Below are 24,781 nucleotides of genomic sequence, written 5' to 3'. Positions count from 1 at the left end.
TCTCAACTGTAGATTTTTCAGCGCTCATTTAACTTTACGACTCCGTATTTCAAAATGAACAAAAATGGACTTGTACCACTAATGAAATAAGTCCTTCATACGCACACACAGCACACCGATCTCGTGAGGCACAAGGCTCTTATAACGAAGTACGTACGTCGTTCAACAGATGGCATTAGGAAAAGAATGTTAACTGCGCTTTTTAGTTGTTACTTGTGACTCTTAGTTGCGATTTGTCACGGAAATTGCAGTTTGACTCGGTAGCGAATAGCATAGTATGAGCTTTGCTCAACAGATGGCACTGCTAACTGCGCTTTTTAGTTGCTACTTGCGACCCTTAGTTGCGACTTGTCACGGAAATCGCAGTTAGACTCGATAGCGTGTCGCAGAGATGAGCGTAGTACAAACTTTGGCCAACAGATGGCACTGTTAACTGCGCTTTTTAGTTGCTACTTGCGACTCTTAGTTGCGATTTGTCACTGAAATCGCAGAAAGCAGTATGGAATTCGGCCAACAGATGGCACACAGCGTTTATTGGGAAATGCTACTTGCGACTGCTAACTATGACTGAAATCGCAGTTAGATTTTGTTAAGCTGTTACTGTGATATCTGTGACTTCTCAATCACTGTGATTCCTAACAGATACGCGATTTCCTTCCCACCACTAGCGTGCGGTGAGCTGTGGCACAGGCTATTCGACCAGCTCCTTAGGAACCTCTTTTTGCATCTGCTCGTCAGCTGAATACTTATTTCCAGTTATGTGTGCTTTCTGTTTGCTGAAAAGATGAGGATCTGTGGGAGCCAAGTCTGGGAAGACGTGTGTGTGTGTGTGTGGGGGGGGGGGGGGGGGGGGGTTCGAAACATCCCAACCAAATGAGTCCAAGAGAGCCTTGGTGGTTAAGGTTGTGTGAGAACAGGTGTTGTCACACAACAAGCACACTCCTCTTGTCAGCATTCCCTCATTTTGTTTTGAATGCTCCTTTTGATGAATTTTTTTCCCCGTGGGGAGGGGAGGGGGGCGGGGGGCCTTCTACAACATCATTGTGTTGTTTTGGTCTCCCCCTGAAACAAAAATTTGACCAAACACTAGGGCGTAATTTTTCAACCAAAAATTGTTGTTTAGAATTTTTTAGCAGCTGGGCAATTGGTGGGATGCCATTGTGATGACTATCTTTTGATCTAAGATGTGTAATGAGCCACCCACGTATCATCTCCAGTCACAGTAGAGCTTAGAAAATCCTCAACTTTCAATTCAGGTTGTTCAAGAGCTAGTGGACCATATTGACCCGATTTTTCTTGTGCTGTTCTGTCAGCTGTTATGGGGCCCACCTTCCCCACAGTTTTCGGTATTCCATAGCTTCTCTGATAGTCTCGTATAAGAGAGTTCTGGAGTGGTGTAGAAACACTGCAGCAATTTCATCCACTGTCAATTGATAGTCTTTGCAAACAGTTTCCTGGAATTTTTGCACCAACTCATCAGTTAAAAAGGAAGGTCTTCCTCTCTTCTGTTCAGCATAAACATTTGTTCTGCGTCCACTAAATTGCTTACTCCACTTAAACATACTTATTCTGTTTATGACACCTTTGCCATACACCATTTTGATTCAAGACAAAAGTTCCTTTTGCGAGTAAGGAGTGGATCATATCACGTGGCTCACACTTGTTAGGATTTCTTACCGACATCTTTCATGCAACTGGACACATCGTGGTGAGTTTATGTACTTCTGCAATGCTCATCCTGGTCAGGTGTTCCCCACTACCACTCAGTGTTGCCAACTCTCGACAAACAAAAAAATCACAGCTCACGATAGTCATGGTACACTTATGTTCTGAACATGCCCAGTATACTCATTTTGTTGCAGGTACCGTGGCCACGACGTGTCTGGCTTTACGACGGAGAGCTGTGTCGATAATACGGACCGCCACGTGCTGTCCGGGTCAGCCGATGGCCACGTGTACTGCTGGGACTTAGTGCGTGAGAAGCTGACGGAGACACTGGTGCACGGAGAGGTGAAAGGCAGTGCTAGTGTCGTGTCTTCCCTGAGCCCACACCCACTGCGGTCTGGCCTGCTGTCAGCTGCTGGAGGCACAGTCAAGTTGTGGGGGCCAGAAGAAAGCCCAGACGATGCAGACGAGGTGTGACCCGATGCAAGGGTTCAACACTTTTGATTAAACTGATTTCTGTTTTAAACTGATTCTGATTAATTACTACCCTGTACATAAATGTTTAATATTTAACTGAGTACCTAGCATCGGGTTTCTCAGTGTCAAAATCAGTGTTGATGGCAGCACTGTACGAGTACAAAACCAAGTTCATTAATATTAAACTCTGAGATTACCACTTAATAAAATAATTTTCACACATTAAAATACTAATGTTGATTTTGTGGAAATGACAAGAATATCCATTTATTTATTGAAAGTGTGACATATTGTGTGTGAACTGAGAACTATAATATGGCACATGGACTGCCCAGTTCTGTCCACTAGCAGTGGAGAGACTTTGTGCTTTAGCGATCTGCAGGTGTTCATTGTCAGCTGTGCAGAGTACTGTTAGCCGGTGTTGACTGCGTTGTCTTCTTTTTTTCTGAGCTGTGGTGCCACTGTCTGTGTGTTGTTAAGCTATTTTTTGTGATTTTTTGGAAAATGATGATTGAGTTAGTTGGTGGCCTATTGCTGGTGTTCCTTCTACTGAAGTATGGAAAAGGAAGCCACTTATCAGGAGCAGTTCAGGAAAATGGTGTTGAAAATTGTGAAGTGATGTGATGCTGAGAAAACTGAAAAAGAACTGTTACCTCTTGCAGTCTTCCCTCAGAGCGATGACTTAGACTTGCGAGAGTCTGTGTAGTGTTGCTGTAATTTGTGAGTGTGCAGGAATCACCCAGATGTATCTGCAAGAATTCCTGGCAAGAAGCAGTTAATTTCAGTTACAGGTCAATTAAAGAGTAATTTGAAACAGCTCTGCATATGATCCTAATTACATTAAAATGTGTCCTCTTGATACTGGCACAGCACTTCGCATAGAATGACAGATGCATACAATGACTAGTAGTACATTTTGACCCATTTTTGTAAAGGTTCATTTTTGAATGCAGTTTCAGTTCCTAAAATCTCTTTTTGTTCCCTTCATCTCAGAACACATAGCAGGGAAAGTGTCACAGTTGTTGCAACAAATGTGTCATCAGGCTCACAATGGAAGAGTTCTGTAATATGCAAAACGTAATGCCCACTGTGCATAAATTTCATGCCAGTTCTTCAACAGAAAATGGACTGGAAATGGATTACCATCTCCCTGACCCAAATGTTGGATTGAGAAAGGTTGAAAAAAAGATAACTTTATTGAACACTGGCATCCCTAGTTGTTCATGGAAATGAAAAATATTAGGAAAGCTGGCATAGAAATGTTTTATTTGGACGAATCCTGGATGGACAGTAACTCAGTGTGGTAAATGCTGACAAAAGAACGATGTGGTTATTACTGTGTGGGGAAGCATCTCCAAAAGACTAATAGATGAAAGTGTGGATTCTAAAACAGGATTCATTAGACAAGCACAGCTAAAGTTTTGCGCCAAATCAACCCTGGAATACTACCGAGGGCAGACGAATTCGGCTAATTTTGAAAAATAGTTGGATGAGCTTGTGCCTCCAAGTATTCCTCCCCTGTCCATAATAATCATGAACAAAGCTCCTTATCAAAACAGGCAAGTTAACAAACCACCCATGAAATGTCATAGGAAACTGCCAACAAGAGAAGAGAAAAATATAATGAGTACACAACAAGTAAGTGCCACAAAGTAATTCTTATGCTGCCATACAGTTTTGACTTTAGTGTGAATAAAGCACAACATTACAAGTGAAATGTTTCCTGCAAATATTTTCAATCCTGCAGGTGGTTGCTTTCACATTGTTACTGAGGAGGACTGGAAAGAGTGTTGCAGAAAGGCATAACAGCTCAAGAAGGAGCACTGGAGACACGGCGATGTAATGGATGTAGCCTTACTGTCAACATTGTCACTTCAGACACTAGTGACAAGTATGAGAACACACACACAGGCAAGAATAAAACTGTTAAGTGTGCCAGAGCTTCAAAGAACTAGAGTTCTTCATTCTAGTTTTATTTCTTTGTTCATGTTTTAAGTTACTAATGTTTTGTTAAAATGTGTGCTATCCAGTGAATTTCAAAAAACAGTAAGTTGTTTTGTTAGTTGTACTTCTATCTGCGTCTAACTTCACATTTATTTCGACAACTGATACATAATTTTCTTCAATAAATGTCTTTCTTTAATATGTCAGTACAAACAATGATCTCAGTTTCGATAACATGAAGTATTTAATCGATCATTACCTCTGTTTTGTGTGTTGCTGCTTTTGTGGCAGCTCTAAACACAGGTTTGTGCTGACATATTGCTTGCTTATGTTACTCGGAGGCAGAGCTTATTCCCCACCTGTCTCCACAGCAGACCCTGTGCGCTCTCTCTTCATCCCTGCTCACTACATGTCAAGTACAGTTCACGAGCAGTACACAGATGTAAGCCTCCACACAGAACACTGTTGTAAGTGCAGGAAAAAGCCAAGTATAAATTACAGTCGTTCTCAGGCGAGTTAAAATGTAAAGCTGGGTGCTGGGTGTGGCAGAGGGGTCATAAAGAAACAAAACCCAGCTGGATAGCCGAGGCGGAAGTCCTAACTGTCGGGCAGCTGTGCTTAGTAAGAAAGTAAACAGACTCCAGATTATAAAGAGACAAAAGAAGCTCTGTGTAGGGGACCTGTGATAAGCAGTCGATTTTGAGTATGAACAGAGGGCACTTTTGGTTAGAGAGAGAAGTGTGGAAGCAGAGAGAGAAAGAAAGAGGGCCCTTGGTGGAGATAGCACTACATCATGAGGAGCCAATGAGGGCCTCAGGACACAGTGCGTGACCATATAGGGAGAGGCACCTCCACCCCTCCACACAGCTTCTGAAGGAAAATAATGAAATTAATACTTAAAGAATACCAAACAAGGACAAGTGCACTCACCTGCCAAGCACTGGCAGGATCGAAGGGGGAAAGCTAACAAAACTCGGGAGCACGCCGCTCTGGGGCTCTCGAGGTTAGGCTCCTGGTAACGACAGTAATCAGTGTGGATACCAGCAACTTGGGGTGAGGAACAGGCTGTAGGCAGGCAGCCGGAAGTAGTCGCCGATGTGTGTTTAGGCAGTGGCCGCGGGACTCTGGTGTAGGGCGCTAATGTGGGCAGCAGTTTCACTGAAGAGCTACTATCAGGTAGTCGGAATGGTGGTAGTTAGTCGCCGTCTCTGTGAAAGACTTGGCCATTCCGTGGGTACAGTCACCAACACAGTTAGGGTGATCTGTATTCTTTCTGAATAAACTAGAACTTGTGTAATGTTCAGAAGAGTTTATTTCCACCCACTTCCTAGCCTTGTATCTTCACACCAGGGATTTCAACATCTTAGCCAGATCAAAAGTCTCCCTCAAACTAAGGTCAACCGGCTGAATCCCTTTCATGAACCGTGTTGCTCAGTCGCCAGCAAACCCCACACTTGGGATGCAACATAAATAAAACTTTTGGTGCCAGGTATGGGGTACCACAAAGGCACATAGACATTTAGGAGGTACGGGACAGTAGAATTTGCTACACCGACTGTGGCAACCTGCAAGAAGTTGTGGCGGCTTGCAACTTTCAGCGTTAGTAGCCCCACTACGGCAGAGGCCAGAAATGTAGTCCTCACAGGTGCAGGGCAATGCAGGACAGTGGCAGAAAGACGCAGAGTGACGAGGCACAGGGGTGCCATAGCAGCCAGCGGTTTGAGACCGAGGGTCCGGGCAGAGCTGCAGCAGACGCAGAAGCAGCCGTAGCAGCGGCAGCCAAGGCGAGCAATGGGGTCGGCAAAGTGCAGCAGAGCGGCAGCCGATGCATCACAGCAGCATGGGCACAAAGACAGTGCACAGCATGGGACAACGTGGATCAACAGGCCGACGACGCACCACAAGAGAAGCGGTACTTATAAATTTTGTATTAAGAATATTGTAGCTTTAAATTTTGAATATAGTTAAGTTGGTAAGATGCCCCAGACTAACGAAGTTCTGTCGTCCTCTAGTAGCAGTAAAATGTCAGTTAAGGAAGCATTGTGTATTGTGTTGAAAGTGTTCAAAGGGAATAAAAGGGATCTCAGAGAATGTATTGAGAATGTGGATGCGGCATTTGAGCTTGTAAAGTCAGAGCAACCTGAAACATTATTGAAATTTGTTAAAGGAAAGATAACTGGTGAGACTAGATTGAGATTGCAAATGCATGAATGCACAGGTACATAGCAAGAAGTGAAATGTGGTTTAGAAGAAAACTATGCGAGTAAGCATGCCATAGACAAGCGAGACAGGGACAGGGAGAGCCAATAGCGATGTGGGCAAGTCGAATTGACGAAGTGCAGAGAGATTTTAGGGAGGCAGTAAACAGAGTCACGGCTAGAGATAATTTAAAAGGCACAATAGAACTGGTTGATTTGCTGTGAAGAGCCTGCTTTATACACAGTGTAAGCAGTGATAGAATCCAAACAATAGCGAGAAGTAGAGGTGATGAAATTACGTTGGCAGCAGGTGTGGAGTTAGCCCTGCCAGAGGAAAGCACAATACTGTCCATGAAAGACCGGGGACTAGCCCCGAGGGCAATCTTTAACTGTGGAAAGGAAACGGTGAAGAATGCAACAGAGATTAAAGAATTGAAATGTTTCACATGCCGGTTGAGAGGTCATATTGCAAGTATGTGCAGAAAGAATACGCCTGAGGGTAGAGTACGGGCAATGACGGGTAAAGAATTCACAAACTTTTGCTGTGGGTGCGACAAGCTGGGGCACACAGACACAGAATATCGGGTGAGGTTAAGGGAGGTTCATCCGATAGATGTAAGAGACTTCCGAGGAAACCATAGAGAAACCGATGGAGGATTACGGGAGTGGAGATGTCCACAATGTATTTTACCAGGGAACTGTAGAGTCCCATGTAAAAGGATGAAAGACGTAGCCTGCTTCAAGTGTAAGTGGCAGGGCCACTATGCTAAAGATTGTCATGAAGGGTCCTGACATGCCTGGGGAAAAGGCAGAGTGCCAGTATCTAGTAAAACTGGCAAAGTGGTTCAGGGAAACTAAGAGGCGGCAGTCGAGCCTTGTTGCGATAGGTAAACCAACAGTTAGGGTAATCGACTGTGAAACAGAGAATAATGTTTTAGTATTGTATTGCATGGAGTTAAAGAGGTATTTGAAGTTATTGATAGACACACAAGCACAGTTGTGTTTGCTCAAGAGAACAAGTATCCCGATAAAAAGTGCACTTAGAATTAATGAAGCAGAAAGGCTTCGGCTAAAAGGCCAGTGAAGCCATCAGTACAATAGGCACAGTACAGACACACTTAAATGTGAACGGTACAGAAAAAGTAGGACAGAAATTACACGTGTATGGGAGAGGATTAGATATTCCATGTGATGGATTGATGGGCAGAAATTTATTGATAGAGCATAGAGTCAAGCTAGATTACACAGGATTCAGAAGTAGGTGGGGAAATAGGGCCCCGAGAGGAAGGAATAATGTTATTGAAGGTGGATGGAAATGTACCACGGGGAATCAAAAAAGAGATGATTATTCCAAGGCAGTAGATTGCACAGGGGGTGCATGTACCTGGACCTTTAACAAAAGTGTGAAAGGGTAAATGCATAGTGAGTGCATTGAACTTGTCAGAGGACAGAGTTCAGTTAGGAAACATCAGGTTAGTGACGGAAGAATTAGAAAGACTCGTAAAAATATGCTAAGTAAAAGGTGGCATGGATGTCGTAGGAAAGACGGAAAGTCATGATAGTGTGTTGCGAAGGCAATTAAGAGTGGATCACTTGAATGCTGAAGAGAAAGGTGCTGTATAGAGGTTTGCACGGAGTACAGAGATGTATTTCATTTACCAGGTGACAAATCGTCCCATACTTCCACAGTGAAATACAGAATACCAATTGCACATGAACATGCGGGGAAGGCAGTAAATGTTAGACCGTATAGGATCCCTGAACCACAAAATGAAGTGCTAAAGGAGCAGATAGAGCAGATGTTGAAAGATGACATTATTGTCAAAAGTAAGAGTGCCTGGAACACACTGTTACTATTGGTTCCTAAGAAGTTCAACACCAGTGGCAAGCAGAAATGGAGAATCGTAATGGACTACAGATAATTAAATGACATCACTTTAGGCGATGCATTTCCACTACCGAATATCTCCGATATTCTGGACCAATTAGGGCAAGCTAAGTACTTCTCAACGCTTGACCTCACAAGCGGATACCATCAAATTTTGATGGATTAGGAGGACAGAGAGAAAACTGCATTCAGCTGAAATTATCAACATTACAAATACAGAATAATACCAATGGGACTGAAGGGAGCCCCAGGATGTTTCCAGAGACTGATGAATGCAGTCTTGGCAGGTTTGCAAGGTGTGAAATGTTTTGTATGTTAGATGACATAGTACGCTATGGGAAAAACCTGCAGGAGCATAACAAAAAGCTCAGGGAAATATTTGACGGGTTGCGAGAGCACAATTTGATGCTGCACCCTGACAAGTATGAATTCCTGAAAAAGGAAGTAATCTTTGTAGGTCACTGTATTACTGACAAAGGGATATCAATGGATATGGCAAAGGTGGAGAAGGTGAAGTTCTTCCCACAACTGTGAACAACCAAAGAATTAAATGGGTTTCTCGGATTAATAGGTTATTACTGCTGTTTCATTGCAAACTTCAGCAAAATTTCAAAACCTTTCCATGAGCTCTTAAAGGAAGGAATGGAGTACAAATGGAGAAAATGACAGAACAATGCGTTTGAGGAGCTGAAGGAGAAACTGATAAACTCTCCACTACTTAAGTACCTTGATTTTACGAAACAATTTATCATCACAATGAACGCGAGTAACGAAGCCTTGGGCGCCGTGTTATTGCAAGGAAAAAAGGTTGGTGAAGACTTGCCCATTTCATATGCATCCAAAGCACAGAACAAGGTAGAATTGAACTATAGCACAATGGAAAAGGAATTGTTGGATATAGTGTACATGGTAAAACAGTTCAGACCATATGTATATGACCGAAAGTTTACTGTAATGACGGACCATAAACCACTAACGTCGATATTTAGTGTCAAAGATCCGACTTCGAGACTGCTGAAGTGGAAACTGAAGCTCGAAGAATACAAATACAATGTAATATACAAACCAGGAAAGCTAAATAATAATGTGGACGCGCTAAGCAGAATAAGGCATGAAGGGAATGAAGAGTTAGATGCGAAGCAGAGTATGGAGATGAGAAGATCTCTGTAGCACAAGCAAGAGGGGAACAAAATTACGTAAAGGTGCGGCAAGCACAAGTGTCGGCTGAAATAGAAGAGGAAATTAGTCCTGAGGAAAAGGAGAACATGCTGAAAGAGATGCATGATAATCCCTTGGGAGGGCACCAGGGAATGCACAGGACACTAATAAGAATGAAGGCTTACAGGCAGTGGCACGGGATGAAACAGGATATTGAAAGTTACATTCGGAAATGTCTATCATGTAAAAGAGTAAAAACACACAGATGAAAACAAGGATGCCCTTAGAGATTACAGATACAGCAGATACAGTATTTGAAAAATGCGTGATGGATATAGTCGGTCCTCTAGATGTATACAGTACAGGCAAAAGGTACTTGTTAACATTTTAGGATGATTTAAGTAAATTTACGTTAGCAATTCCAATTGAAAAACAAGATACCAAAACAGTAGCTGAAGCATTTTTGGAACTCCATCAGTCTTGTTAACGGATCAGGGTTCAAATTTTCTGAGTGACGTTTTTAAAAGTGTGTGTAAATTGTTGAGGGTAAGCACATACATACTACAGCTTAGCACCCAGAATCAAATGGTGCACTAGAAAAAGGTCATAGAATACTTGTAGAGTATCTCAGACACTTTGTAACAGGCAATCAAAATTCTTGAGACAAATGGGTGCTGTATGCAATTTTTGTGTTCCACACTACACCACACAGCAGCACAGGTTACACACCATTCAAGCTATTGTATGGAAGAAAGGTCAACATACCAGGAATACTGCAGCATGAAACACAACAGTAAGCTACGATTATGAATCGTATGTAAATAGGCTAAGAGCGAGAATGCAGGAAGCCCACGTAGTGGCTGGAGACTCGACGATTATAAGGAGTAGGAAAATCAGTAAAGGACAATAAGACATGATGCAGAATCAAGAGAAAAAGTATCCCAGTGTGCAGTGTTACTGCACGATGAGTCGGTGACACTTGGTAGATCCCGGAAATTAGATTTGCAATGGAGAGGTCCATTTGAAGTATTGAAAGTGGAAGGTCCTAATGTAGTAATAAAAATTAATAGAAATAAGAAAACAAAAGTACATGCCAATAGGTTGAAACCGTTCTTTTAAATTTCAGGTATAACACTCAAGTGGAAAGTTGTGCAACTTATCATAGTGGTAGCCACATACAACATCACTGCATCGGAGTATGCAATGAATGATTTTCAAGTGACACAGTTTCCGAGCTCCTCAGGATTGTACTATGATAACGTAGGACAAGTAGAAATATATAGTACTGCATGGAGAAATGTTACGTATGTGAATCTAGATGCAATAACAGAGAGGTTTCAGAAGGCCGAAAGGTATGTTAGAACAACGGTACAAAGATGCCGAGGGACATTAAAGCAAATAAATGTAGGATTAATAGAGTGTAGGTTACTAGATCAACAAGTAACACATCACATGGAAAAGATCACAGGTCTGCAACAATTAGTACAACAGCTGACCTAACAGAAAACTAGAAGGAAGAGAGGAGTATTCAACTCTGTTGGATAAGTAAGAAACATACTGTTTGGAACATTAGACAAAGCAGGTACAGCACACTATAAAGAAAGAATAGACACTATGGAGAGAAATTCAGAAGTGTCACAGAGGTTAACAAAGAAACAAGTGGCAGTGGTAAGGGCCACATTGGCAGAAGTGAACAGGACAGTGTATACGTTAGAATAAAAAGAACAAGTTCTAAAAACAGACATGCAAAGATTAGAGCGATTCATGAGAGAATATGTGAAGGAAACAGACATGGGTTTTAAATGTGTAGTGTCCTTTGCCGCAGTGACAGAACAGGTATTACAATTAATGCCAGTGTTTGGTCAAATTGAGGAAGAATACGAACAAATGATGAACACTATTGTAAATGCGAAAAAGGGGATACTGCAGCCTCACATCATTAACCCAGTCCAGATTGTAAAGTTCTTAAGTTTAATACAGGATGAACTAAAAGATGTAAAGTTTCCTGTTCCTCTAGCTGAATCCTCAGGTTACCTGTTACTAAGAATAATTGATTTAGATGTTTTCATCTCGGGCAGCATATTAGGATATGTAATTAACATTCCCTTGATAGATAACAATAATTTTAAGCTGTGTAAAGTACTCCGATTACCTAAAGAGATCCCAGAGATGAAAGGGAGTTACATGTACATACAGCCAGAAAAAGAATTCTTACTAATAGATGAATCCAAATGGCAATAAGCGAAATTTTCTGTGGTCAAACTAAAATGCAAAGAACTAAGTAAGAATAGGTGACTGTGCAGACAGTCATTTGCCTTCCTATTAACATTTGACCATGAAGAGTGTGAAGCCAAGTTGGTGCAACTGGTGAGAAACATTCCAGAAGATTGTGTGCAAAAAGTGGTCACACTGAATCAGAGCCTTTGAACACATCTAAATACCAGTGAATGGCTATATGTAGCTCCTAAGGAAGAAGGTCTAATGGTACTATGTGGAAAGGAACCACCAAAGGACCTAATAATGAAAGGGGTAGGAAAAATAATTTTTTATAGTAAATGTAAGGGATATGGAACCAGTGTGTTCATACAGACAGAGTAATTCACAGTAATGTAACAAAGGAAGACATAATACTGCAGATTAATCTAGAATTTGATTGTTGCGTTGTAAATGAAGAAAAGCGAAATGTCTCAATGTTAACATTAGTTTTACCATTGGATCACGTAGTAACGCAGTTGGACAATTTAAAAATTGCAGGAAAAAGATTGGATGATATCCAGAGAATGGCAGATATACAGGAGAAAGAATTGAACTATTCCTGGTATTTCACACACTATTCCATAACCACGAACGTGTCGGTAGCAATAATTATCCTTATTTTAATAACGTGCTGTTGTAAACTATGCAGATATTGCAAAGGGTGTTTTAGAAGCATATGGAAATATTTTGAAGATCATGATTGTTGTGATAAAGTATGCTTAAGAAATACCATTCTGAACCAGTACCCAGAAACTTGTTTTACTAGAAGACAAAGTAATAAAGGGACTGAAGATGTAATAATTTATGAAAAGTGTGGAAAAGGCCAAGAAGAGGCAGTCTTGTTCATAAGCAGACGTTAAATAACAGTAAATGATAAAAATATGTATACCAAAAGTGTAATTTTAAAACATTAAATTAGTTGTCTTATGAAATGTGTAATGTCACTGTATGAGTGTTTAGTGTTCTTGTTCATGCTTAATGAAGTTGCATTTGCAATGTAATTGTATGTATCAATGTTTAATGAAAACTGGATGTTATCCATGTATAATGTAATTGTTTTTTACCTAAGTTTACCAAGTGTGTAATGAAAATATAACATGTCAAGAGCTGATGTAACAAACCAATGCAAAATCTGTAAAGCACGTAATCAAAAGGAAAATAAAAAAAAGTCAAAATTGACGCTACTCTGAGGAGTAATGCCAACTTCCCTGGCGGGGGAGGTGAACGCCTTAGAGCCCTAAGAAGTGACACTCCACTTTTGCAGTCCATCTAATACAAGAAAACCACCACCCAAAAAACATGGAGACTGATCTTAAGATCCTTAGAGAAAGCAACAGTCTCTATCAAAAACTCGTAATAGGGGAGAACTACCACATACAAAAAGCAATAATACAGGGAAAAAGAGTCCTGAATGAAAATACAACACTGTGCAACAAAACACTGTATGAAACACTCAATGAACTGTACAAAGATGACTCCCCCAAAAAACATAACAAAGATCACATTTCGCCACATTTTGTGCAAGTGCATGTGAGGTGAAATAGTGAGCACAAATTTGTGAAAAACTGAATGACAGTAATGCACTAAACAGCAGCTGATTGAGACACCAACCAGGGACACGAAACAGGACGGAAAATGTAAGTACAGAAACATACATAACCTCTACCCTTGAAACAGCTCTCCACAAATACTCAATAATTTTCTTCGTGGGTGATTGCAGATGACATGCTGTCAAAAAATTGACGAAAATGAGCACTAAAATCGATGTATAATAATACAGTTCAGTTAGTGATGTAATTTTAAGGTGAGTTTACAAACAAAATGAAGCAAATTGCAAATATTGTATTTCTTAGGCCTACAGCAGTTAAATTATTACAAGTGTGATATTGTAATTCACAGAAATAAAAATTTGACCCACAGAAGATGACACATTGGTGTTGAAACATGTCTGGGTAAATATCAAAATAAACTAATTGTGTTTGCATAAGGCTGATTTACAAAACAACCCAGTTTTTAAATTGCAAATATGGAAGAACGAAAATGAGTGGTCCTCCCCCACTCAACAAGCCACCTTCCTAGATGCTGACCGACACCTCAAAGATGGCTACATCAATACCTCTGACCATATCAAACCTATCAACCACCAGCAATACCTCTACATCAACAGCTGGCACCTATTCCATACCAAGAAGTCCCTTCATACAGCCTAGCCCCCGCCTCCCCCATGGCCCGTTGCATCTGTAGTGACAAGTGGTCTCTCTCAAAATATACCGAGTGTCTCACTGAGGCCTTCGTAGACTGTAATTACCCTCCCAACCTTATACAAAAACAGACCTCCTACGCCATATCCCTTCAGTCACCCACCACCTTCTAAAGTCCCTCTGTTCAGCCACAGAGGGGCAGTCCCCTTGTGATTTAGTAGTACCGAGGACAGGAGCAACTGAATCACATTCTCTGCCAGAGTTTTGACTACCTCTCCTCATTATGCCATGAAATGGGGAATGTCCTACCCACTACCCTTCCCACCCCCTTCCACAGTGCTTTTCTGCCACCCACTGAACCTACACAATATCCTTGTCCATCCCTACACAACTCCTGTTCCCAATATCTCGCCTCATGGCTCATACCCCTGTAATAGACCTAGATACAAGACATGTCCCATACGTCCTCCCACCACCACTTACTTCAGTCTAATCACAAACATCACCTAACCCATCTACTCACTGTACAGGGGTACCTGTGAAACCAGTCATGTGATCTACAAGCTAAGCTGCAACCACTGTGCTGCGTTCTGCATGGGTATGACAACAAACAGACTGTCTGTCCACATGAACACCGACAAATGGCCAAGAAACAGCTGAGCCACCCCCTTTTGCTGAGAGTGCCACCCAACACAGCGTTTTTTCATTTCAGTGGCCTCTTCGTAGCCTGTGTCATCTGTCTCCTTCCCAGCAACACCAGCTGTTCTTGATCACACAGGTGGGAACTCTCCCTGCAATATATCCTGTTGCATCTCCCATCATGCACTGCTGCTCACAGTGTGACCTCAGCAGCCAAAGACTGAGATGCGTGTGTGTGTGTGTGTGTGTGTGTGTGTGTGTGTGTGTGTGTGTGTGTGGTTTTCATCTCTGATGAAGGCCTTGTTGGCCGAAAGTTCATTTTCTGACAGTCTTTCTGTCATGGCTACCTTCAACTCAGCAACTCGGCTGTACGTTGAGTAGCACCTATCTCTTTCATAATTAGAGTTTTACATCTTCAGACCAAAATGATTTCTGTGTTTTTTGTTAATTATTTAACACCTTATCTCATTTGTAAAATAATCAGACTTTTGAAGCTGTTTTATACACCGGAATTTTATTCTTTAAAGATCTGGAGATGGGGAGGGGTTTACAGAGAGGAGGCATTGAGTTCATGTACAAGCATGAAGGTGTCCCATCTCTCCATGCACACACAACAGCAGGGAACGAAACACGAAGGAGTACGTTCAAAATGTCGTCAGTTGTTTTAAACAGCTCCTAGTAGTTACACCCTATATATACCAGAGCAAAAATTGCGGTCACGCTACACTGCGAAAAAATGAATCGCCAATGGGGTGCAACAGTGTCAAAGCTTGTCAATTGCACATTGGCCTGCAAATTGTCGTTTTTGACGATGAAATGGGTGAAAATGAGCACTACAAGGGAGGGGGTAATTTCATTTACGATCTTTGTGACATCTCTGGCGGCATCTTCGTGTCGATTCTAAACGTCAGTCGGTTCGAAATGTTTCTCTCTAACCACCCGGAGAAAACCGCATGATTTCAATGCTTGGAATCACGCTTGTTTCTTCCATCCCAGAAGCATCAAGAGAATGGGTGAGATTTGGGTAAGGGGAGGTGTGACGACATTCCCATGGTGTGACACGTTCGTAGTAGCGTTGGGTGGAATTTACTGAAATGTGGTATCAAGGTGACAGCATTAACACCTGAAAATCATTTAAAAGTAGACTAACTTATAGGACATAGTCTTCTTCAAATTCATGCATGCACAACTCACATCACATACACTATGTGATCAAAAGTATCCAGACACCCCCAAAAACATAGGTTTTTCATATTAGGTGCATTGTGCTGTCACCTACTGCCAAGCACTCCATATCAGCAACCTCAGTAATCATTACACATCGTGAGAGAGCAGAATGGGGCACTCCTCGGAACTCATAGGCTGCATATGTGGGCAGGTGATTGGGTGCCATTTGTGTCATACGTCCAAATGCACACCTAAACATCCCTAGGTCCATTGATTCCAATGTAATAGTGAAGTGGAAACGTGAAGGGACACGTATTGCACGAAAGTGTACAGGCTGACCTCGTCTGTTGACTGCTGACAGAGACTGTCGACAGTTGAAGAGGGTCGTAATGTGTAATAGGCAGACATCTATCCAGACCATCACACAGGAATTCCGAACTTCATCAGGATCCAGTGCAAGTACTATGACAGTTAGGTGGGAAGTGAGAAAACTTGGATTTCATGGTTGAGCAGCTGCGCATAAGCCACACATCATGCCGGTAAATGCCAAACGCCGCCTCACTTGTACACAATGTGTCGATCCAATTGGTATGGCGAATGCCCAGTGAACGTCACCTGCCAGCGTGTGTAGTGCCAACAGTAAAATTGGGAGGCGGTGATGATGTGGCATCGTCGTGTTTTTCATGGAGAAGGCTTGCACCCCTTGTTTTGCGTGGCACTATCACAGCACAGGCCTACATTGATGTCTTAAGCACCTTCTTGCTTCCCACTGTTGAAGAGCAATTTGGAGATGGCAATTGCATCTTTCAACACGATCGAGCACCTGTTCATAATTCACAGCCTGTGGCGGAGTGTTACATGACAATAACATCCCTGTAATGGACTGGTCTGCACAGAGTCCTGACCCGAATCCTATAGAACACCTTTGGGATGTTTTGGCACACCGACTTCGTGCCAGGCCACACTGACCGACATTGATATATTTCCTCAGTGCAGCACTCCATGAAGAATGGGCTGCCATTCCCCAAGAAACCTTCCAGAACCTGATTGAACATATGCCTGCGAGAGTGGAAGCTTTCATCAAGGCTAAGTGTGGGGGCCAACACCGTATTGAATTGCAGAATTACCGATGGAGGGCGCCACGAACTTGCAAGCCATTTTCAGCCAGGTATCCAGATACTTTTGATCACATAGTGTATATATGGCCTCTGTCATCTGTGGACAAGGTGCTGAGGCCTGGCTTAAGTGAGTAGCAACCTCTGCTTAAGTAGGTAATGGGGGTAAAGAACATGCGTGAGGTGCGGTGGAGAAGATTCTGTACTGCTGCCTGTGGAATGTGCAGGCACATGGTGGGGACAGGAATGTGGCTTGCTAGCTGCAGCATTGGGAAGCTGTGCTTTGGGGCAAAGGGGGAGAAGGGGCTTTGAACTGTGCAGGTACAGTGGGGTACGTCAAGTATGTGTGAGGCAGCAGGGAAAGGGGCAGAGGGAGGCAGGGCCAGCGAGTAGCAAGAGGCCGGGGGTTAAAGGAACTGAGGATATCATGCAGGGAGTTCCCACCTATGTAGTTCAGAAGCTGCTGTTAGTGGGAAGAATCATGGTGGCACAGGCTGTGAAGTACCTTTTGAAGTTGAGGACATTGTGCTGGAGTACATGCTCAGCAACTGAGCGGTTCACACGTCTCTCGGCCACACTTTCGGAGTGGCCTTTTGTGCAGACAGACAGCTTCTTAGATGTCACGAGCCTTGTTTTCTCAGTCACTGGGTGCAGAACTTGATCATATCTTGTTTGGATAACCACTAATCTGGATAGAAAGCATTACATATCTGGCATGTTAATGCTGGTAACTGTTCCCTATCTTTGAGGTCTCTGTGATATTATTGTTCAATGAGGCAACTCAGGACTGCACATTGCTCGTGCTGTCACAACCTGTAGCTATCACAACCTATCTCGATAAAGAAGGTTTACGGATTGTTGACCCGCCAAGTACATTCTTCTGCTCTCTGTGATAGGAAACATTTGGTCGTGGGCTTCTGAGAGACTGACATTTGCCACCATGAATGAGCCCCTGTTGTTGGTGAACTCTGGTATATAGTTGAGTGTGTGTACAATGACATACCTGTATTTGTCATCCAAGTGCAGTTCAACTTGATCAGTCAGGTTGGAGCCACTTTTGCTGCCATATGTGGCAATCCTGTGTACTAAATTTTGCATTCTGAATACCCAACTCGGCTACAAATTTAATTGTGTTCTTCCTGCTATACTGTTTGTGCATAATTATTCCTTCCTAGAGTATTTTTATTACCCAGCAGTATAGTTGACAAATCGCCAGTACACGAAATATCAGAAGCTGTTTTAAGTGGAAAAAAATTGAGAAAGGACGCTATAATATTGCGCAATGTCTCTGTAATTGTGCATATTCTCTCAACTGCAATGTAGGCTATTGCATTCATATGCCAAATCTGTTGATGAATCATTGGGTTTTTCAGCAGCAACAATGAGATAGGATAGCCTAAGGTCAAGTGGACACATTGGGGTTAATGTTGACACAAACAATGTTCGGCCGATGTGTGTGTGTATCAGTGAAACAGCATCGGAACCAACATTGGTCCAATGTTGATACGACTCCATGATGTTGATTCAGCATGTAAACGTCACTTTACTGATATTCGGATCTGGGTTATGACATATTTGATATGCTTGCCATCATTAGCGATGATGCACATACGAATAGTGAAATTCTTCATGACCCGCTGAAGTGTTGGAACATTGAAGAAGTCAATGACGACCTGAATGGCTGTTTTCAGCTCAGCAATGGTTTTGGGGCTATTGCTGTACACCTTGCCTTAAATATAGCCCCACAAAAGGAGTTGCATGTGTTCAGATCCAGAGAATATGACAATCAATCGAGGCCCATACCGATGGCCTCTGGGTACCCCAGAGCCAGAGTGCGCTCCCCAAAGTGCTCCTACACGACATCATACTGTCTCCTGCATTGATGGGGTCAAGCTCCATCTTGCATGAACCACATCTTGTCAAAAACAGTATCACTTTGGATAATGGGAATGAAATCATCTTCCAAAACTTCCACGTACCGTTCAGTAGTCACTTTCATGCGTTTTCACCCATTTCTGACAAATGACATTGCCAACACAGTCATAACAAACACTGCCAGTTCTCTCAAACTTGTGATAAAATTCTTGATTGTAAGCACACTTGGACAAGCTTTCTTCAGCTTGAATTTTCCTTAAGCTGCAGTTGGCCTTTTAGGTGCATGCATAATAGGCCTCTTGCGTGCATAGTAGACCTCTACAAGTGCCATAGGCTCATGCATGCTTCACTGTGACATTTTAACATGTAAATGGCCGACAACAACAAGGCACATGCGCAAGCTAATTCCCATCATACCGTGCAGTTTGAAAGTCGTAATGCAAACTGTTCAGAAGTTATGACAATTTCATTTCATATAGTTGAGTAATTGTCACCCTGTAGCAGTGTGACGTTGCACCCAGTGCTGGACATGTGCACGTATTTGGTTGGGAAAGGTGTGTTAAAGCCACTGTATCCACTCCTGAAGTAAGGTGGCCCACAACAGTCATAACCAGTCCTCGATATCCTGGATACTGGCACAGGGATCGAGTTGACGTCCGAGCTGATCGCCCATGTGTTCTACCAGGGTCAGATCTAAGGAACTTGCTGACCACAGGAATATCTCAGCATCATGCAGGCAGTTCACAGAAGCACATTCCATATGAAAGAGCATTGTACTGTCGCTAGATGGCACCACGAAGCAGTCACATGAGAGGCAACATGTGAGTTTGCAGGAAGTGAGTTTGCAGGAAACATGTGAGGTACCGTTGTGCCGTCAGAGCTCCCTCGATCACTACTGGGCACGACCTGATACTCGACGGCTCCCCACACTGTGACGCCAGGGGTAAAACCGCCATCCCTCTCTGAAACATTGGAAGGATGGGATCCTTCCACAGGTTGTCACTGGTCGTGGCACCTCTCCAAATGCATCCGTTTGTGTTGTGTTAGCAACAGCCTACATATACGCAGTCAATACCTTCGCTGCGCAGTGCCGATGGTACTGTTACTGACGACTGTGCCGCTAAAGCGGAGTTATTGAACGCAGTTTTCCGAAATTCCTTCACCAGGGAAGACGAATAGAATATTCTAGAATTTGAAACACGAACATCTGCTAGCATGAGTTTCTTAGAAGTAGATACCTTAGGGGTTGCGAAGCAACTCAAATCGCTTGATACGGGCAAGTCTTCAGGTCCAGATTGTATACCGATTAGGTTCCTTTCAGATTACGCTGATACTATAGCTCCCTACTTAGCACTCATATACAACCGCTCGCTCACGGATAGATCTGTACCTACAGATTGGAAAATTGCGCAGGTCGCACCAGTGTTCAAGAAGGGTAGTAGGAGTAATCCATTTAACTACAGACCTATATCATTGACGTCGGTTTGCAGTAGGGTTTTGGAGCATATACTGTATTCAAACATTATGAATCACCTCGAAGGGAACAATCTATTGATACGTATTCAGCATGGTTTCAGAAAACATCGCTCTTGTGCAACGCAGCTAGCTCTTTATTCGCACAAAGTACTGGCCGCTATCGACAGGGGATCTCAAGTTGATTCCGTATTTCTAGATTTCCGGAAAGCTTTTGACACCGTTCCTCACAAGCGACTTCTAATCAAGCTGCGGAGCTATGGGGTATCGTCTCAGTTGTGCGACTGGATTCGTGATTTCCTGTCAGGAAGGTCGCAGATGGTAGTAATAGACGGCAAATCATTGAGTAAAACTGAAGTGATATCAGGTGTTCCCCAGGGAAGCGTCCTGGGACCTCTGCTGTTCCTGATCTATATAAATGACCTGGCTGACAATATGAGCAGTTCTCTTAGATTGTTCGCAGATGATGCTGTAATTTACCGTCTAGTAATTTCATCCGAAGACCAGTATCAGTTGCAAAGCGATTTAGAAAAGATTGCTGTATGGTGTGTCAGGTGGCAGTTGACGCTAAATAACGAAAAGTGTGAGATGATCCACATGAGTTCCAAAAGAAATCCGTTGGAATTCGATTACTCGATAAATAGTACAATTCTCAAGGCTGTCAATTCAACTAAGTACCTGGGTGTTAAAATTACGAACAACTTCAGTTGGAAGGACCACATAGATAATATTGTCGGGAAGGCGAGCCAAAGGTTGCGTTTCATTGGCAGGACACTTAGAGGATGCAACAAGTCCACTAAAGAGACAGCTTACACTACACTCGTTCGTCCTCTGTTAGAATATTGCTGCGCGGTGTGGGATCCTTACCAGGTGGGATTGACGGAGGACATCGAAAGGGTGCAAAAAAGGGCAGCTCGTTTTGTATTATCACGTTATAGGGGAGAGAGTGTGGCAAATATGATACATGAGTTGGGTTGGAAGTCATTACAGCAAAGACGTTTTTCGTCGCGGCGAGACCTTTTTACGAAATTTCAGTCACCAACTTTCTCTTCCGAATGCGAAAATATTTTGTTGAGCCCAACCTACATAGGTAGGAATGATCATCAAAATAAAATAAGAGAAATCAGAGCTCGAACAGAAAGGTTTAGGTGTTCATTTTTCCCTGCTCGCTGTTCGGGAGTGGAATAGTAGAGAGATAGTATGATTGTGGTTCGATGAACCCTCTGCCAAGCACTTAAATGTGAATTGCAGAGTAGTCATGTAGATGTAGATAGGATAATACTTCCCTAGTCCGGCTCTTGCTAGTTTCTGACCAGTTGTGCAGGACAACACAGAATGTTGCAGGGAGTCCATTACTTTTTTTCAGATGGCAGACAGAGGTGCGAATGGTTCACCGTGCGATCGGTGCACTATATAACAATCGTCCCTCTTGGTCAGATGTAATTGTCTGGATCCTTGACAAGGAGTACACCTGCTCTCACATTTCCATGCAGTGTGACATCGGGCCACTTTTACATCCACATCTCCACAAGTCTGTATATTGCACGATTTGGCCAGCCAGCCAATAGAGACTCACAGTAACGGCCCTTTCAGACTTATCTCGGGTGCTGATAATGCTGGGTCACACGAGTATACTGCATCTCCGTCTCCTTCACAGTAACCACTCGACATCCAATGGAGTTCATGTCATGTCCCTTATATACCCTACCATGGTTCATAAGAACACCAAACATGAATGACACTAAAGCAGTCAGGCGATCATTCTACTTGTTACAGGGCATTGCAGTTATCATTTACGTACCTGCTGATGTACATGTACAAAGTTACATTGATGTCCGACTGTGTCTTCTCAATGCATTACTTTTTTGTCAGCCAGAGTTATCTGTTCTTTTAATTATCAGACTACAAATTGAATGGTTCAGAGTCTGATCCCCAGTTGGTCCAGAGTTTATACTATTACTTATCACATCTTTCACCTCTAGCAATGATTTGTTAATATAAGAAATACAAATTCAAACAATGGAAACCCCAGGTAAGAATATCAACAGTGTCGGAAAATACAGATAGCTACCAGCAAAAGAGAAATGTACAGGATACATACACCCAAGGAAGCACACCCAACCGCCAACTCTGGTCAGAATACATGTCTGAAGGAGCATTGCATCGCAATCTAGAGCACAGGCACTGCAATACTATGTTTATCTGCTGACACCGGGTAAGCAACTTTGAAGTAAAATGTCTCCCCTGTATGTGATTATACATAGTGGATGTACAAGTATAGGTTGTAGACACACCGTTGACAACATATAGATGTTTGGGTCTGGTTGTGAGTCGTGCTCAGGCAGCCAAACAGTAAGGTGCACAATAAGTGGGAAATCCACGTTCGAGTCCCAGTCGGGCCCAAATTTTCATTGTCATATTTCCATTAGACAATGGATGTATAAAGCCCACAAAATTAAAAAATTCCCATTACTCGTACCTCGTATAGACAGTTGTTTTTCGCTCACTTCACTTGTGAGTGTAATGGGAAAGGAAATGATGGGTGATGGTGCAAGAGATCAACTGTCATGCACCATTCAGTGGCTTGCAGAGTATATATGTAGATGTACACAGCATGCTGCTGATGGAAGATGATATCTGATGTGCCACTACAGTCAACGATGAGTAGGTCAAGTCTTAGTGATCACCTAACCTCAAACCTCCAGATTTTTCTGTCTGGGGTCGCCTCACAAGTAAAGTGTACAGCACTGCCACTGATACAATTGAAGAACTCCAGCAACAAGTTCTGCAGCCAAGTTGAGCTTTCAGAGAAGATTCGGGGGTGTTTGAATGAATTCGTAACTCACTGCAGAGACAAGTGCATTGTTGCATCCAAATGGGAGGACAACACACAGAGCACATTAGCACGTTCAAGTGTACAGTATATTCTAACTTGCTGAACTGGTACTATTCTTTGTGTTAAGGTTGGCCAATGATGAATTTTGAGTCTATTTAGATGGGGACATAAATGAAAAGTTTAAATTTCAAATAATTTGTACTAGACAGGACAGTGTTTCATACTGAAACCAGGAGCAGCTTGTAACCACACTTTCTTAGTATATCCCCGATGGCTTCTTTGTGGATCCACACTTAACGGAAGGTTTTTGCTTCAATTATCCCACACTGTGACTCATTTCAGTTTTCCCTAAAATTGTGATACACTTGGTAAATGTGGTGACTGATGTTAGCAATAGCCTTATCAAATAAATGATGACTTTTCTCTACCATTCAATACTTAATTTTTGATAACTCTATACCATTCCCTCAAGTATGAGGATACCATTATTCACAAACTACGCAGGCATCTGCTAAGTAACACCAATTTTTCCTAATACCTATGTAAAGTGAGAGTATCAGGAATAAAGTTTGCACAGCATGATGTGGTGCACAATAAGTTTACACCTTGTCATTTGTTCTGTTTTCAGACACGTACATACAATTACATACTTCCAACATGCAATTTTTCCTTTAAAAAAAAAAAAAAAAAGCATTCAATTTCAAAATATCTGTTACATGGAAACTTAGTTGGAGCTCTCCTCTTTTATTCTTGTATAAAATTATTATTGTATTTGTTCTCTACATTAGATACATGGATTACCTCTTGTGCTCTCTCTGGACTTTTGCCATTTAACAAAACAGGCACAACATATTCAGGGGGAAGGGGAGAGAGGCAGGGGGGGGGGGGGGGGAGGCGGGGGCCAACAAGGTCATTGTCGAAAATAGTGGCAACTCAGTGTGGGGTAAGGAGGCTGGTGCAGGGAGGAAGAGGAATAGCTATGTAGGGGTGGCGAACAGGGAAGTGCTGGAGGGGAGCGCGCAAGGACTAGGTGCTGAAAGGGTAGGAACTAGGTGCAGTCGGGGCTTAGACAGGGGAAGAGGAGAGGTGTGGGAGGAGGGGAGACTAGCGGAATAGGAGAGAAGTAAAAAGACTGGGTGCGTTGGTGGGATGATTGCTGTGTAGCGCTGGAATGGGAACAGGAATGGGGCTGGAAGGGCAAGAAAAACGACTGACGAGGGTTGAGACCAGAAGGGTTATGAGGATATATTGCAGGGAGCGTTCCCACCTGTGCAGTTCAGAAAAGCTGGTGTTCGTGGGAAGGATCGTATGGCACATACTGTGAATTGAAATGAAGAATGTCATGCTGGGTAGCGTGCTCAGCTACAGGGTGGTCCACTTGTTTCTTGTCCACAGTTTGTCAGTGGCCATTCATGCGGGCAGACAGCTTGGTGGTTGTCATGCCCCCATAGAATGCAGCACAGTGGTTGCAGCTTAGTTTGTGGATCACATGACTGGTTTCATAGGTAGCCCTGCCTTAGATGGGATTCGTGCTGCTTGTGACCAGACTGGAGTAGGTGGTGGTGGGAGGATGTAGGGACATATCTTGCATCTAGGTCTATTACAGGGGTATGAGCCATGAGGTAAGGGATTGGGAGCATGGGTTGTGTAAGGATAGAAGAGTATATTGTGTAGGTTCGGTGGATGGCGGAATACCGCCGTGGGAGGGATAGTAGGCAGGACATTTCTCATTCAGGGGACAATGAGAGGTAGTCGAAACTCTGGCAGAGAATGTAATTCAGTTACTTCAGCCCTGGGCAGTACTGAGTTACGAGGGGAATGCTCGTCTGTGGCCGGACGATGAGACTTTGGGACATTATGAGGACTAGAAAGATAAGGCACGGGAGATT

At 42.9% G+C, this 24,781-nt stretch overlaps 1 protein-coding gene across 3 annotated transcripts in view; it reads left to right on the top strand.

The window, feature by feature from the left end:
- The window catches only part of LOC126292285 (WD repeat domain-containing protein 83-like), a 73,042-nt gene extending 60,274 nt beyond the window's left edge, over positions 1 to 12,768 (top strand). The window contains exons 6-7 of one of the 3 annotated variants that reach the window (XR_007552079.1): positions 1,863 to 5,998; positions 10,457 to 12,768. Coding sequence is in view for 1 of the 3 variants with exons in the window: in XM_049986201.1 (XP_049842158.1) it covers positions 1,863 to 2,142 (280 nt within the window). In the remaining 2 variants the exon portion in view is untranslated. Of the gene's footprint in view, positions 1 to 1,862 lie in introns of all 3 variants that reach the window. The other 2 variants (XR_007552078.1, XM_049986201.1) reach the window with 2 other exon arrangements.
- The last annotated feature ends 12,013 nt before the right edge of the window (positions 12,769 to 24,781 follow it).

Source organism: Schistocerca gregaria, chromosome 9 (genome assembly GCF_023897955.1).
Source record: "Schistocerca gregaria isolate iqSchGreg1 chromosome 9, iqSchGreg1.2, whole genome shotgun sequence".
Taxonomy (NCBI): Eukaryota; Metazoa; Arthropoda; class Insecta; order Orthoptera; family Acrididae; genus Schistocerca; species Schistocerca gregaria.
This window is presented reverse-complemented; position numbering and strand designations above follow the sequence as displayed.